At 36.9% G+C, this 16,251-nt stretch overlaps 1 protein-coding gene across 1 annotated transcript; it reads right to left on the bottom strand.

Annotated features, from left to right (window-relative positions):
* Window positions 1–6,016: 6,016 nt before the first annotated feature.
* pde9ac (phosphodiesterase 9ac) lies at window positions 6,017–15,541 on the bottom strand. The gene is made up of 18 exons (XM_046863029.1): window positions 15,385–15,541; window positions 12,760–12,830; window positions 12,138–12,215; window positions 11,994–12,037; window positions 11,779–11,833; window positions 11,593–11,663; window positions 11,400–11,487; window positions 11,227–11,308; window positions 11,074–11,148; window positions 10,888–10,974; window positions 10,656–10,760; window positions 10,468–10,553; window positions 10,216–10,372; window positions 9,978–10,091; window positions 8,936–9,040; window positions 8,689–8,817; window positions 8,467–8,562; window positions 6,017–6,813 (listed from the first exon to the last, which is right to left on the bottom strand). Exons 1-18 carry the CDS (start codon window positions 15,451–15,453, stop codon window positions 6,772–6,774), a joined length of 1,554 nt encoding a protein of 517 aa, XP_046718985.1. The 5' UTR covers window positions 15,454–15,541; the 3' UTR covers window positions 6,017–6,771.
* Between the last annotated feature and the right edge of the window lie 710 nt (window positions 15,542–16,251).

The raw sequence follows: 16,251 nt of genomic DNA, 5'->3' as shown, positions 1-16,251 counted from the left end.
ACCAGCACCCCCCTTTCCCCTACTCTTTCTTGAAGTTCATAAGATAATTTAAAAGTTGTCATGTTATGAGAAAGTGCAAAGACTTCTGTCTTGAAAAAAATCTAATGATAAAAAAGATATGAACTTATTTCTAAATGTGAAATACCTTTATTACTAGATATTACAGTTATGGCATTTGTCAGATGCCCTTATCCAGAGCAACTTACATTTATCTTACTATAGACCAATATCAATATAAATATGAAATGTAAATAAAATAAGTTGAAAATTTGATTTGAACATGTTTGTGCTGTCTTGTTATACCGACCAGTTAGTTGTTTGACAAACAATTTTTGGCAAACATTTTGTTTGCAAAGCAATTTGCAAAGCATTTCACTGATTTTGTAGTCAGGCATTTCTATATGCCATTTCTAGTTTTAATTTGCCTCTATCGCTTGCTCTACAGCGACATTTGCAGATTTGATCTGTTTTAAATTGCATTCCAGTGAACTTTCACAGGCAAGACGTTGGCCAGATAAGCTGTGATAAGAGACTAGGGAAAGGTTTAGCAGGATCAGATTACCAAACGGCCCATATCTCCCACACTCTGCGGTTAGGGCCTACTACTTAAAGACACAGACTAATTGATTCTTTTGATGAGTCAAAAGCAAGCAAGATTATAATTGATATGTGGTTACTACATTGTCCTAGATTACTGGTTCTTAATCGGGCAAATGTGTCAAAGCAGACAGGAGGGGGAAGTCAGGATATGATACGCACTATAAAATGGCACACTAAGTGCTGTTTTAACTGAAGAAGTGATACAAATTTGTGAATAGAACAATGCCATAACATATAGACTACTGACAGTTACACTGAAATACATTAATTATCTTAATATAATGGAACCTGTGAAAGGGTGGGGTATATTAATGAATGATAGATAATAAGCAACAGCCCAGTTGGTTCAATCTCACAGAAGAGCTACTGTAGCACAGAAAGTTGTCCGAACACACAGCGCATCTCAGTTTGTTGCGAATTGAGCTGCATAGTTGCATTTTACCACCAAAACCCCCTACAATCGCCACATTATCCATCAGAACTGGCCTATTAAGCAATGGAAAAAGGTGGCCTGGTCTGATAAAATAAGTTTTTTTTTTTTCATGTAGATCTGGGTGCATGTGTGCTACTTACCCATGGGAAAGATGGCACTAGGATGCACTACAGAAACAGCTGGAAAACCTTGGGTCCTGGCATTCTTGTGGATGACACTTTGTCATGAACCCCTTACCTTACATTCTTGCAGACCAAGTACAACCCTGTAAAGCAGTGGTTTCCAACCTTGTTTTTTCAGGAGACCCCTATTTTGACATAGAAAATTTGTAAAGACCCCCATTAAAGACCACTTCCCCCCCACCCTTTTTAAACAAACTAGCAAACTACCCATTTCACTTATTACCTTAAAAAATGTGTAACAACATGCAAGGGTTCAAAAGGACAGACTTTTCTTTTCAGGCTCTGATATTTAACTGATAAACAAACAACAGGAACAAACTATTCTATTTATTAACATGAATTAATAATCATTTAATAAGAGAATTAATCTAATATTTTATTTTTTGTTTTTTATTTTAAAAACTAAGAAATACATCCGTTAAAACACAACGATAACTATTTATACACAGCAATATTTATTTATGGTGCTGTTAAATTTTTTTTATCGTGCTGTTATAAGTGAAATAAATGAATTAATTGAAAGAAAAAAAAAAAAACAAGAGTGCGCTTGGCGACCCTTAGAAATGTTTTTAGCGACCCCTAGCGGATTTCGCGACCCCCGTGTTGGGAACCAGTGCTTTAAAGAGTATTACCTAAAAGTATTGAAAGGGCTTTCTTTCAACAAGAAAGAGCACCCTGCAACACAAAATTGTTCAGGAATAGTTTGAGGAGCATAACAAAGAGTCCAAATTGTTGAATTTGCCTCCAAATTCCCAAGATCTCAATCCAATCGAGCATCTGTGGGATGTGCTAGACAAACAAAACATATCCATGGAGGCCCCATTAAGCAACTTACAGGATTTTAAGATTTTACCCCCATTTGTCCTGGTGCAGAATGCCACAGCACAAATAGAGAGGTCATAATGGAGTCCAGGCCTGGGGGGACCATGAGGGAGACCTACCCAATATTAAGCTGGTAGTTTTATTGTTAGGGCTGATCAGTGTTCTGTAAATGTGTCTCCTATTCAGAAGTCACCTAATGTGGTGGCCTTGGAGAAATGTTGCCACCCTGTGGAACATAAAATTACAGCTTTAACCATCCGCGCAACAAATCTAATCCAACTTCTTATAATAATGTTTATCTGTCAAGCTAATTCAATAAACTGATTTATACCCTTCATCCTTAATAGCATTCTCATTACATAATAATAATATAGCTTTCTGTACCAGTTAACAGGTTTCTTATTCTCATCGCCTCACACCACACATATAATTAAATAAACACACTATATTACATATAAGCACTTATTAAGGTGCATGTTATTTGTTAGCTAAACATGCCCTTGGGTGACTGGCAATGCATCTTGGCACACAGCTAGTCTCACAGTTCTGTGGTGTTGAGGCTGATCAAAATAATAGTGTTGCCAAAATAAAACTTCCTCAATCCACTGACCTTTTTCTTATATGGTATGATGCAACAAGGTGTGTCAGTATATAAGATTAGGATTAAGCCCATAACCAGTATCACAAATCACAGATATATTGAGTTCCTTGGTGATCATTTTGTCATTATTTTAAAGGTTTACATACTTTTTTTTGTATTATTGGTGCACCTGGACAGATTTCTGAACAGAGTATAAGGGGTAAAACTAGCCATATTTAGTGTAAAACTACTACCCAGGGAAATACCAATCCTGTCTGCTGCTCCTCCACTGAAATGTTCATAGAGTGAGTATGGGGCAGCATGATTCGCGCCCCACTGGATTTTTATTAGCAGTTCAAATTCCTGACCATTAGGTTTAATAGTAGCTCTATGTAGCTATCGTAAATTAGTGTGTGAGCTGCCCTAAATTCTAAAACATATAAAAAGCTGTCTATTACAATGCATGAATGTAAGTGCCGGGAAAGAGCATATTATAATTAATAGACAATTAATCCAAAGCAGCAGGCAAAAATGGAAGCGTGGAACAGGGCAATGGTGAGGTGATTAGCAAACAATACGTAGACAAAACAGTGAATGAGAACGGAAAAATGTAAGCAAGATCAAAATTGTGTGAACCTTAAGCAAGAACAAAAAATAAAATGGCTTGGTCATTGTAGTAGAACACTCACTACATAAGTAAATTTGCAAAAACAAAATATATAAGTATATTATATATACACCACACACACACAAAAATATCAGTTTGAGCAGATCTTGAGAAAAAGACCTCGACATAACCCCTGTGGTCAGGTTTGAGAGCTCACCTCTTCGAACTCGGGCTTAGATGTGTCTTGGGAGGTCATCTCAGGCTCAGACGTGTCTTGTGAGACACAGACCAAAATAAAAGCACATGAAAACATAAACACAGAAACTCATGCACTTTGTGGTGGCTAGTACTATGCACAAGTTTGCAGTACATATTGCCAAAAGCAAAGCAAAGGGGGGCCGAGAATTAAATAGATCTTAAAGAAGTTTTATTTAGCTAATATAAATCAACCAGGCATAACTTAATGGCCACTATTCAGGTATAACATTATGACCACCTGCCTAATATTGTGTTGGTCCCCCTTTTGCTGCTAAAAAAGTCCTGATACGTCACGCATTGACAACATTATCTTCTTCAGCAATTTAAGATACTGGAGCTCCTCTGTTGGATTGGACCACACGGGTTCACGTGCATCAATGAGCCTTGGCCGCTCATGACCCTGTCGCCGGTTCACCACTGTTCCTTCCTTGGACCATTTTTGATAGATACTGACCACTGCAGGAACACCCCACATGAGCTGCAGTTTTGGAGATGCTCTGACCCAGTCATCTAGACATCACAATTTGGCCCAACAACTTGCTGGTTGGTGTATATGATGGCATCTATGGATGCTCCACCACAGAAAAACACACACACACACACACACACACACACACACACACACACACACACACACACACACACACAGAAAAGAATCACATGATGCAAATTTCACTGCATTTCACTGCAACACCAATTCACTGCAATAATTGGCACCCGGTGCATGTCACCATATACGTATATATACATGCTTAAGATAAGATTTTGTATATATACACTAAACAAAATTATAAACACAAAACTTTTGTTTTTGCCCCATTCTTCATAAGCTAAACTCAAAGATCTTAGACTTTTTCAATGTAAACAAAATTTCTCTTGTTCACAAATCTGTCTAAATTTGTGTTAGTGAGCACTTCTCCTTTGCTGGGATAATCCACCCACCTCACAGGTGTGGCATATCACAGTGCTAATTAGACAGCATGATTATTGTGCAGATGTGCCTTAGGTTGGCCACAATAAAAGGCCACTCTAAAATGTGCAGTTTTACTGTACTGGGGCTCGGAGGGGTGGTAGCTCAGTCTGGAAGGTGGTAGCTCAGTTGTTAAGGCATTGGACTTTGAATCGGAAGGTCACAGGTTCATATCCCACCACCGAGCTTCCACTGCCTTGAGCAGGGCCCTTAACCCTCACCTGTTCAGTTGTAAGTCGCTCTGGATAAGGGCATAAATGTAAATGTCCGACAACCAGTCAGTATCTGGTGTGAGCACCATTTGCCTCACGCAGTGCAACACATCTCCTTCACATAGAGTTGATCAGATTGTTCATTGTGGCCTGTGGAATGTTGGTCCACTCCTCTTCAGTGGCTGTGCAGAGTTGCTAAATATTGGCAGGAACTGGAAAACCGATCCAGAGCATCCCAAACATGCTAAATGGGTGACATGTCCGGTGAGTATATTGGCCATGCAAGAACTGGGAGCTTTTAGGATTTGTGTACAGATCCTTGCAACATGGGGCTGCAGCATTATCATGGTCGTGGATAAATGGCACAGCAATGGGCCTCAGGATCTCATCATGGTATCTCTGTGCATTCAAAATGCCATCAATAAAATGCACCTGTGTTTGTTGTTCATAACATACGCCTGCCTATACTATAACTCCACCGCTACCATGGGCCACTCGATCCACAACATTGACATCAGCAAACCACTTACCCACACGTCGCCATACACACTGTCTGCCAAGATGCTGGATGTGGAGGTTCTGGGCTGGTGTGGTTACACGTGGTCTGCGGTTGTAAGGCCGGTTGAATGTACTGCCAAATTCTCTGAAACGCCTTTGGGGACGGCTTATGGTAGAGAAATGAACATTCAATTCATGGGCAACAGCTCTGGTGGACATTCCTGCAGTCGGCATGCCAATTGCACACTCCCTCAAAACTTGAGGCTAAGGCACATCTGTGCAATAATCATGCTGTCTAATCTGCATCTTGATATGCCACACCTGTGAGGTGGATGGATTATCTCAGCAAAGGAGACGTGCTCACTAACACAGATTTAGACAAATTTGTGAACAATATTTAAGAGAAATAGGCCTTTTGTGTACAATGAAAAAGTCTTAAATCTTTGAGTTCAGCTCATGAAAAATGGGGGAAAAAACAAAAGTGTTACGTTTATAATTTTGTTCATTGTATATATATATATATATATATATATATATATATATATATAGATAGATAGATAGATAGATAGATAGATAGATAGATAGATAGATAGATAAAAATAATGTATATGTATATAAAATCTTATGAATGATTATTTCAGATAGGTATTTGGGCAGGTAGAATGGATAGAGACATAGGGCTTAAAATCAACACTGGCCTATGATGTATCCAGTGATTTACTCCTGAGTCAGGGCCAACAGTGAAGGGGGCCAATCGTGTTAGTGTGTCTTTGATCCAGCCTACTGTAGACTCATGTGGAAATGCGTACATTAGTGAGATTAGCAACTTGCTCAAGTAGAACTGAAGAAACAACACATTAGTGAAGACTTTATTGTGCTACACAGAATAGTGATTTTTTTTTAAAAGATGGAAATGACAACAGTAAATAATTTAAGGGAAAAATATTAATTATTGTTTTGATGTAAACAAGTGAGTTACAATCTAAATCAATGTAAATCACACATTGCAAACTCATCTATCATAATGCGCAAGTTTATCCATCAATCAATGCCTTTTTATTAATATTTTTCATTGATAATTGCTAATAATGAAAAACCTTTGTGGATTACAGTAATCCCCCATTTATCACGGTGGTTACATTCCAAAACTATTTTATGTATACAGTACTGTGCTGTATTAACATTTCACTTAATTTTATAATTAATAATTAGATTTTTATTAATAAATATCATTATTTCAACATAAAACTCAACAATTCTCTATAAGTTTTTTGGTCTATCTTGCTATTCAATCTGGTCTTGTATTCTTGTAACATTAATCAGCAATGTCATAATACAATATAATTAATGCTATTTGTATCCTCTAACGGGCATCCCAGTGTAACACTAAAAAGCCAAGATCGCACAAAAAGAAGGAAGATCAGGAAAACCTAGCAAACCCACAGGCTACCAGACTATCTGTTTGCAGCTATGTTGAGAGAAACTTTCTCCCAGTTCCACAAGCCTGAGTAGTTAAGATCGCTCTTTGGGATTCAGCACAGTGAGGAACCATCTTGAACACCACTTCAGCTTTAGGGTAGTCCAATGAATGGAGAGTCTTATCAAAGCTTCAGACCAGTGCTCTGTGAAAACGGGCCAGGAAACAAGATCCCTGGAGAAAAAAGTAATATACAGTAAAACATCCTTGTTCCCACACGATTTTCAGCTCTGCAAATTGCTCTGACGATTGGCACAATGGCCAAAAGCCAGTCCTTAGGAAAAGGGGAAAAGTTAGGTGAAGTGTTAGTATAGCTGAAGCAGAGAAGTAGACACAGCTAGTTCAGAGTACATAAAAAGAGCAGATTTGTATACAACAATTACCCTGAAAGAAAAAAAAAACAATAGAAACCTTTACAGAATTTCTAATGGTTTCTGCTTCAACTACCATTACAAACCATTTGTTAATCATTTCTATGGTTTTAATGGTTTCCATCACATAATGTTCCTGTTCAATCATTATTATCAAAAGAAACAATTGTAGATAACTAGTACAATGTGAATGCTTAATCTGTCATTGTTGTCCAGTGGATACCATTACGTAATCTACTAGTTGCCAAAGGTGTTCTGTTGGTATGTTATTGGTATTAACTTGCCATAAAATGCAATCAATGGAAGGCAACAAATTACCCATATAGATCAATAAGAACATTGCAGGTTCCAATAAAAATCCTATTATAACCATTAAAACCATGACAAATGCTATAAGGAGTTTCTATTGTTTTTTTCAGCAGGGTAAGCTTTTTTTTGTTGTTGTTGTTGCAAAGGTTGCAATTAAAAGCTGTACGCTATCACAAGGTACTAGTGGTATATGCTGAGCAAATTGAGCGCTTTGCCTGAGAGCTCAGCTAGAGAGGAATTGAAAAACACTCAGCACGCAATTCTACTTACACAGTATCACTGAGTTTGCCCCAAAGCTTATTTCTTCTTTCCTCCTAATGACATATTTTCTGTTTTTTTCTTCTGTGCCTCATTGAACAAACAAACATACTTTTATGTTAGCTGAACAAAAATTGCATCAGGAAGCTAAACTAGTGAGGGCCAGCTACAAAGCAAATGTTACAGCATATTACAGCATATACAGGATATTTCCAGTGCAATGCTAATTTCACACTAGCAAGCAACAAGCTGTTTGTGCCGTTGTAATTTATCACTTGGCATGAACACTCCAGCATTATTTTTTACATTCTACAGAAATGGTAGCAAGTTAGTGTACATTTGGTTGTTTGATTTACATGTTACCTGATTGAATTGTAGTAGCATCATTGACAGATTGTCAACAGTGCATACTATTTACACTTTCACCAACAATGTCTGCTAGTTCCTTTCAAATGTTTTTTCTATTATTAGCTTTTTTATGTCTCTAAATGCATTTATTTAGTAAATAAAGACTAAATGATGGTCATAACTTAAGCTATGAGTTCTCTGAAATCTCAGAAATCTCACATGACATGGACTATAGTCCTATCCCAAGGAAAGAACTGAAAAAAATTCAATTAAAACATGACTTCTTGTGCTGAAAAGAAATCATGGCACAATGTCAGCACATACAAATAACGTGAATGGACACTTGTTGCATTATTGCTTGCTATTGTAAACATATGCATGTGTGCATAATGCAAAAATATATTTGAATTTCTAAATCACAAAAACACAAACTACCTTTCAGATACATCAGTCATTTGATTATACATGATTAATAAAAAATGAAAAAAACATATATAAAATTGATACTATATATAATTGGAGGAAGCAGTGTAAAGTTTACCTCAGTCATGGCATCGTCAATCTGCTTGAGCTCCTCATAATGATCTCTGGAGTCTCTTAGAGGTTGTACCATGATCTCCTCGATCTGTGGAAAAAGCTAAAGGCAGGAACATAGAGTCAGTAAGCAAATATCAAGCATTCTTTTGTGCCATATCTGTTGATGACCAAATATTTCTAATAGCAGTACCACATCTAAATATAAGTTACACCAATAAGTCCATACCTTCATTACGGTTTCAAACATGGGGATGAGGACAAACTTAATGAAGCCAATCTGAGCTGTAGGCTTGGTTACTTTGTCTCTGTCCATAAATGGAGCGACAGGTAGCCCCTCAGACTTCTCTCTGTCACTCTGCAAAGAAATATGCATGTGTGTAACTTTATCTGCACAGCAACCTGACCAATAGAGCAGCACAGAGAAGACTAGACCACTACGTGTAGTACTGCACAAAATACACTGCATGTTCAACCTGCATGAAGTACTCTTCCAGAAGACAGTCCACCCATGGCTCAGCAACGTCTGTGGGCCTGACTTCATTGGAAATGTCACAGCATTTGATCAAGACCATCTTCAGCTAAACACACACAGAAGAGAGAAACAAAGAGGACTTTTGTGATCTATGGCATTATATCCATATCTTTCAACAGGTGCCGTGTAAGAAAGACAAAAAAGGCACTCTTCATATTTCGCCATATTCAGAGTTCAGTGCATCGTGAGAAACTAATACTGGAATTTACTGTCAGGCTCAGAATGATCTTATCATTGCAGTGGTGGAGGAAGTACACAAACCATGTAGAGATACACTAGGTAAAACATTACTCCAGTAAAAGTGCTTACTTTAAACTTATACTTGAGTAAAATTACAAAACTATTTGCATTTATATTTACAATGATCATTTTTGTCACAAGATTCTTGCTTAATCAACTCGGTTTATGTAAAAAGACTCCAATGACACTCTTAACTCACCAATCTATTAATAGAATGATATTAATGAGTCAAACACTGATTGATATCTATTAAAATTATGAGCCCAAACTCTTTTTTTTTAACTACTTTAAAATGTTTGTGCAAGTAAGGCCATGGGTGTTGTGGTAAGTTAGAGTCAGGAGTTTCTTTCATCCCTAATTACTCTCAAACTGTTCTGCTAAGTAGATCCCACTAAAGTAGATGCCAATCAAAACAAGTTCAAAACAGAGCTTTTGCTCTACTCTGATTGGTGGCTTGTTGCATGATTTTATCCACTCATAAATAAAAGGGAACAAGTTATTTGAAATTAAGTGAAGTTAAAGTAAAAGTCTTCCCAAAATAGAAACACTTTAGTAAAATTCAGATACGCAAAAGTTACATTGCTTTATCAAATGGTCAGAATTGCCCCAAAACAGGCATATCGTATTTATATCTTTTCAGAATATGTAGCTATGGGGCTTAAATAGAGAACTTTATTCACCAACTCCAAATGTGGCCCAATGTTATTAGAATGGGTTTACACTCTGTGAAATTAAGTACATACACAGGTTACATGTTCCTCATTGGTAAAGTCAAAATTGTCCACTTTGTGCTTGAAAGAGTCCAGGATCTCTCCATGCCTGGCCATATCAGTAGCCAAAATCAGTGTGATGATCGCCTGTGGGTGAAAGGTTAAGCCGTTATATTGCAACAGCACATTACACTGAATAAGTCCCCATTTTAAATCAATGATTTGAAGGTTCTTATCGAGTTTTAGAGTTCAGACACCTGCATGAACCAACCTGACGGATCTGTTTGAATGCTTCAGAGTCCACGTTGGCAAAGATGTTACACTCGGGCAAAGCGAGGATCTGAAAGGCCACAGCACAGTGGTGGTTCTCCAGAGGAGAGATGTCGTTGTAACGTACAGCTAGCTCAGTGCGTGCATTTATCTGGTACCTGAATGAATATTGAATAGTTTATACCCCACTGACTTGCCGTATTTATTAACAGTAACCTAGTAAGTATTTGTAATGAAGTTTAAACATAATTACGTGTTATTGTAGCCTGGATGGTCCAAGTCGTGACATACTGCAGCAGTCATTAAAATGCCCAGGTCTGTCAGTGTGAGCTTTTCCTGCTGACCAAAAACGCACAGGCATGCACCCATACACACACTTCTGTTAAGTGCTTCGATCACTGGGCAGCCATCATTCTTTCAGTAAGCAATTTTAGTTCTTACCTGAAGGTTACAGAGGTGAATCATTCCGTACATCATCTGGCTCACACAGAAGCAATGGCGGAAGTTATGGAACGGATTGCTACGATAATTCTCTTGAATACCAAGCTGGGAAAACATGAACATTAACTCATTATGGAGGCTACAAATGAATATGTCTTTATTTAAATTTATAAGCCTAATTACTAGAATAAAAAAAAAATGGCCTCAACAAGGATTAAAAGCTTCCTCTTACCAGCCAACGTTTGAGAGTAATGGGGTTCATGTTAAACTCCTTTACCAAGCCTAAATCATGGTACATGTATTCCAAGCAACTGAGCATCTGGAACACAAAGCGAACTCAAACCACTATCAAAAGATGCATTGTGACAAGGAAGTCTTGCTACATCTAAATATTTACATTCCTCCGAGACACACGTACTTCATTATGTTCCCAGTGCCAGACATCAAACGTTGGCTTCTTCAGAGCTTCAATAGTCTCCTGAGAGAGTGTGTACTGAGGAAAAAGGAAAAAAAAAAGTGTGATTTTTTTTTCCTCTTCTAAAATGCATTCCAAACATTTTGCTAGATGCACCTTTGGATAGCTGGGCACATCCCTTCTGGGAGTTAACTTCTTTCCATCGTCCGAGAAGTTGTACTTACAAGGGCAATTCACTCTAATAAAGAAAAACCTGGTGTTAAATTTTCTGAACATTTTGGTTTGATTAAATAAATTGCATTAATTTTATTTGCTCTCTAACTGCTTACCTTCCTCCTCCTCTGGAAGTCATCTCATCTCTCAGCTTCTTTAAATCGTTCTTGCACTTTTCAATCTCCACAACCTTCAGGCCCTCCACTAAGAGTTCAAAAAGAAGCAAAACTAGATTATAAATAGCAAAAAGAACTACACCTTACTCCTAATACTCATACATAGACATCTTAGTATGCATAAGACACGTACACTCCACCCTCTTCTCCAACATAGCCAGCCTATTGGTCACTTCAGTTTTCAGTTCATTGATCTTGAAGGCTCTAAAGAAGGGAAACTCTTTTCAGACACACAGCCCAAGGAAAATGTCAGTGCGCTGCATCTGAAATAGGAAATAGTGTCGCTTTGGGTCTCTGGGAAAACAAACACTGGCACTACCTGCTGAACTGCTCCGCCACCTGTGATAACACGTTCTGGAACATGTCTTCTTTTTCTGTGCAGAGAAGAATACAGACTGTAAATCACACGCAAACTTAAATTACCTGCAAAATATAGACTGAGGAAACAATAATCAGTCATTATAAATGTCACAGTTTAAAATGGGAACAGTCATAACAGCATTGGGAAGTACAATGTGTTTTAGTGCATGTTACCTCCCAACTGACCCGTGGATAAGGGAACAACTTTATATAGAGAACTGGATGGAAAGAAATTATGTGAAATAATTAGCTATTAAAAGAAACATGGCTGGTTAATGAATTATAATGAAGTATTGATGTGGTAAATAAGTGAGTTACTTGGGTGAGTTGGTGGGCATGGTGGGATCGATGGATACCAGAGCTCCCTCAGGGTTCACCAACATTACAGCTGTGGTCCTGTGGAAAAACGATTTGACCAGAACTGGTTCTAGTATATAAGAAGTTGCTTAAGCACTCTTAAGCCACCAGGGGGCTCTATACAAAACTCTGTTTTTAATATTAAATATATAGGATGTCACTTGTGCCCTTTATTCACCTTTCAATTTTTATTATTAAAACCTCTTGCATTCATTCATTTTGCTTTCAATCATTTAACAATAGCTGCTTATATAAGATAACCCTTGAAATTGCAAATAACAATTTGACAACAATATTGTGTAAAATGTAGCTTAATATTTAATTATTTTATGTAGTGCTTCACAAAATATGTCTATATTGTATAAAAATTGAACAACTGTAAAATCTAATACCAGAATTTGTATTACAATCTGAATAAAATATGAAAATAAATATGAACAAAACAAATTAAATGAAAATTCATTCTGACACAAGAAGAAAAAAATTGTTTTATGTATCCAAAGGCTTGAGCACTGGCTATGATTTACAACATGGGTCTTAATGCTATGTCACTGTAATAATAATAAAACTACAATCTACTGACCTGGAGATGTTGGAAGAAGAACACAAAAGCTCTTTAATGTCACATGGACTGCAATGACGACTGAACAAAACCTAGAAAAAAACAAAACTGTGTTTCAAAATGTACAGCGGTAACACCTCATCAGATATAGACTGTGATTCTTAGGAATGAGATTATATTATGTAGGAAGACATAAGCTAATTAGGCAAATAAAATAATTGCATAGAGGATGATTAATAAGTACAGTACAGACCAAAAGTTTGGACACACCTTCTCATTCAAAGAGTTTTCTTTATTTTCACGACTATGAAAATTGTAGAGTCACACTGAAGGCATCAAAACTATGAATTAACACGTGGAATTATATACATAACAAAAAAGTGTGAAACAACTGAAAATATGTCATATTGTAGGTTCTTCAAAGTAGCCACCTTTTGCTTAGATTACTGCTTTGCACACTCTTGGCATTCTCTTGATGCCTACTTTGAAGAACCTACAATATGACATATTTTCAGTTCACTTTTTTGTTATGTATATAATTCCACATGTGTTAATTCATAGTTTTGATGCCTTCAGTGTGACTCTACAATTTTCATAGTCATGAAAATAAAGAAAACTCTTTGAATGAGCAGGTGTGTCCAAAATTTTGGTCTGTACTGTATATATAATATATATAAACTTTTGGTCTGTACTGTATATATATATATATATACAGACCAAAAGTTTGGACACACAATGTGTGTCCAAACTTTTGGTCTGTACTGTATATAAATAAATATAATTCATTGAAGATAAACATTTCATATTGGTTCATGACACTAGCTTGGAGTAATGGCCTACAGATGTATGAGACAGCTCACTTAGCTCCAGTCTCCAACACTTCCTAATCTAAAGTGGACACATGTCATGTCCAGGTTCCACTTGGCCCTTCTGCAACTTATGCCTCACAGAAAAACTAAGCACGCTTCGCATGACCATTATTTCTCTCAATATTTTACAGTGCTTCAAGCATTATAGAATCTAAACACAATTACAGTTACATGCACATGTTTCAGTGGCAACACCCCTGCATTAGAGCTCATGCAATACTGAGATTTAGATGTCCCTGTGGAACAGTAGTGTAAATTGTGCCCTCAATTCATTACTACAATTGACTTCTATTGAGATCTTTCCTATGAGAAAATGCACCTGAGAAATGCTGACGTTGGCAGTGCAGGCTGAGCATGCTAGTTGCAGGTGTCACTGCAGCTTATTATGCCACTGACACCTGTGGGCCTTTAACTTCATCTTTATTTTTAACATCAACTCACTGCTATTTCTGCGTATGCTCATGACTACTACTCACCATTTACCTGATGATAACTTATCATATTTATCAGATCATATTTATTAAATCATCTTATATATATGTGGACATATTTCTTCTGTTATTAAGATGCAAAACACATGCCCGGCATTCATATAGGTTAGATTTGCATTTACATTTATAGCATTTGACAGACACCTTTATCCAGTGTGATTTACATTTATCATATTTGTACAACTGAGCAGATGATGGTAAAGGGCCTTGCTCAAGTACTCAAAGGGATTTAAACCTACAAGTAGTTCACCACTGAACTATTACTACTAGATATCTCAGAGTCCAGTGCTTTGCTGAAGGCCAGTCACACCCAGGTGATCCTGGGATTTTTGACTCACAGCTCATAATCACTCATGTGGCCAAATAGTTCACAGAATATTTAGTTCATTCAAATTTAAGTTGCAGTTTTAATATAAAAATCTTAATCTCTTGCCCATTTTTATAAATGAATAAATGTTTTAAACCAAATTGAAAAAAACTCAACCTGTTTTTATTGCACAGCACTAAATAAATGTTCTATATGTAGAGTACATTTTACAATGAATGTTGTCCCAAAGTAACCTTCCAGAAAGCAGGCTATAGACTGATATCTCTAATGCCTCCAATGAGCAAGCCAGATGTAATTGTATTAAGTGAAATACTTTTGATGGCATTAGAAAGAAAAGGGAAACTCTGTTTCCTAAATAAATAACCTATCCTCTTCTGTGTGATCTGCTTTTACTGTAAATGGGTACAAGTCTTTGATAATGGATTTTAATAATGTAAGCAATAAAAATAGACTGCTAATAATATCTCGTTTCCATTAATAAACTATACGTTTTAACAGTAAAAGGGAGTCAAACTTCAGAAAATCATAGTGTAGCTTTCTAAATCATGTTCAATTTTACCAGCTGATCTTAAATATGAATTAGAATCAATCCTCTTAGTACATTGTTTTTCCAGAAAGCAATAAGCCTGTTAAAGTCTATTTCTAGATATTGTTTTACTCATTTCAACCTTATATTATTATTATTACATCTTTAACTGTTTACATCAACTAAGGACCACAATGATTTGACAGTATATTAGAGCTATTTTAATCTAGAAACAGGCTTAATGGTACAATATTGCATACTTATTAAATACATTTTATTAATTTTGCAGTTATAGATATCAAATTAATCTGTATCTGTGAAATAACCAGGATTAATTTGTAAAATAGTGCATGGGTCCCCAATGAATTCAAATACTCATGTCAGCATTAGTGGTATCTGAGCTATAGCAGGCACCGGAATGCATTTACTGACCTTCTGTACTTTTCCATCCACATCCAGGTAGATGGTTTTTGGGGCGTAGGATGAAGAGCCTGATCCCATGCTGGCAGTACAGGATGTGTTCAAGCTGTACCGTTCTTCTCCCTAGGTGTTTGCAGTGCCTCACTCTTTCAGGTCTTATGCATGTAGGGGAAAGTGAAAAGGGGAGACGTGGAGGGATTGTAGGATTTTTAAGGTAATTGCAGCTCTTCAGCGTTGCCAGGGGACTGTTACTACACAGAGCAAGTGGGCTGCTCTTGTCTCACTCAGATATCTTCAGTTGCATTCGTTTATTTATACTTGTACGTAGCTACGTATGATGTCAGCAGATTTAGCAATTGTGCTGGATGTGTGTTTTTTGGCTCATGTGGAAAAGCACTGACAAATTGTTTATGAATGTTTTAGGGTTGTGATGAAAACCCTTTTGTTTTTTTGTTTTGTTATTTTAATCATTACCATTAGCCAAAATGTCTATATTTCACTTTGTGAAATGAAAAATGGGGTAAATTATTATAAGGGTTATTTTAATGATTGACATGGGTATATCAGTGGGAGAATGCTGAGGATGGAGCCGCCAGGAAGGAGGAAAAGAGGAAGACCAAGGAGGAGGTTTATGGATGTGGTGAAGGAAGACATGCAGGTAGTTGGGTTAAAAGAGGCAGATGTAGAGGACAGGGGGGTATGGAGACGGATGATCCGCTGTGGCGACCCCTAATAGGAGAAGCCAAAAGAAGAAGAAGCAGATAATGATTATAATCTACACACTATATTTCATTTTTTATATGTACATTTTCATTCACTTTACATATCACTGATTATATTTTATATGATCAAATAGAATCTACATTCATTAAGCAGTGC

The sequence above is a fragment of the Silurus meridionalis genome, chromosome 12 (genome assembly GCF_014805685.1).
Source record: "Silurus meridionalis isolate SWU-2019-XX chromosome 12, ASM1480568v1, whole genome shotgun sequence".
Taxonomy (NCBI): Eukaryota; Metazoa; Chordata; class Actinopteri; order Siluriformes; family Siluridae; genus Silurus; species Silurus meridionalis.
This window is presented reverse-complemented; position numbering and strand designations above follow the sequence as displayed.

What these genes read in the sequence shown, in the direction of transcription:
- pde9ac (XM_046863029.1), bottom strand. Translation starts at nt 15,453, where the DNA reads ATGGGATCAGGCTCTTCATCCTACGCCCCAAAAACCATCTACCTGGAT. An exon ending in CATTCAAACAGATCCGTCAG is followed by an intron (nt 10,092 to 10,215) that starts GTTGGTTCATGC and finishes TTTCACCCACAG; the next exon opens with GCGATCATCACACTGATTTT. An exon ending in ATGAGGAACATGTAACCTGT is followed by an intron (nt 9,041 to 9,977) that starts GTATGTACTTAA and finishes GTGTGTGTTTAG; the next exon opens with CTGAAGATGGTCTTGATCAA.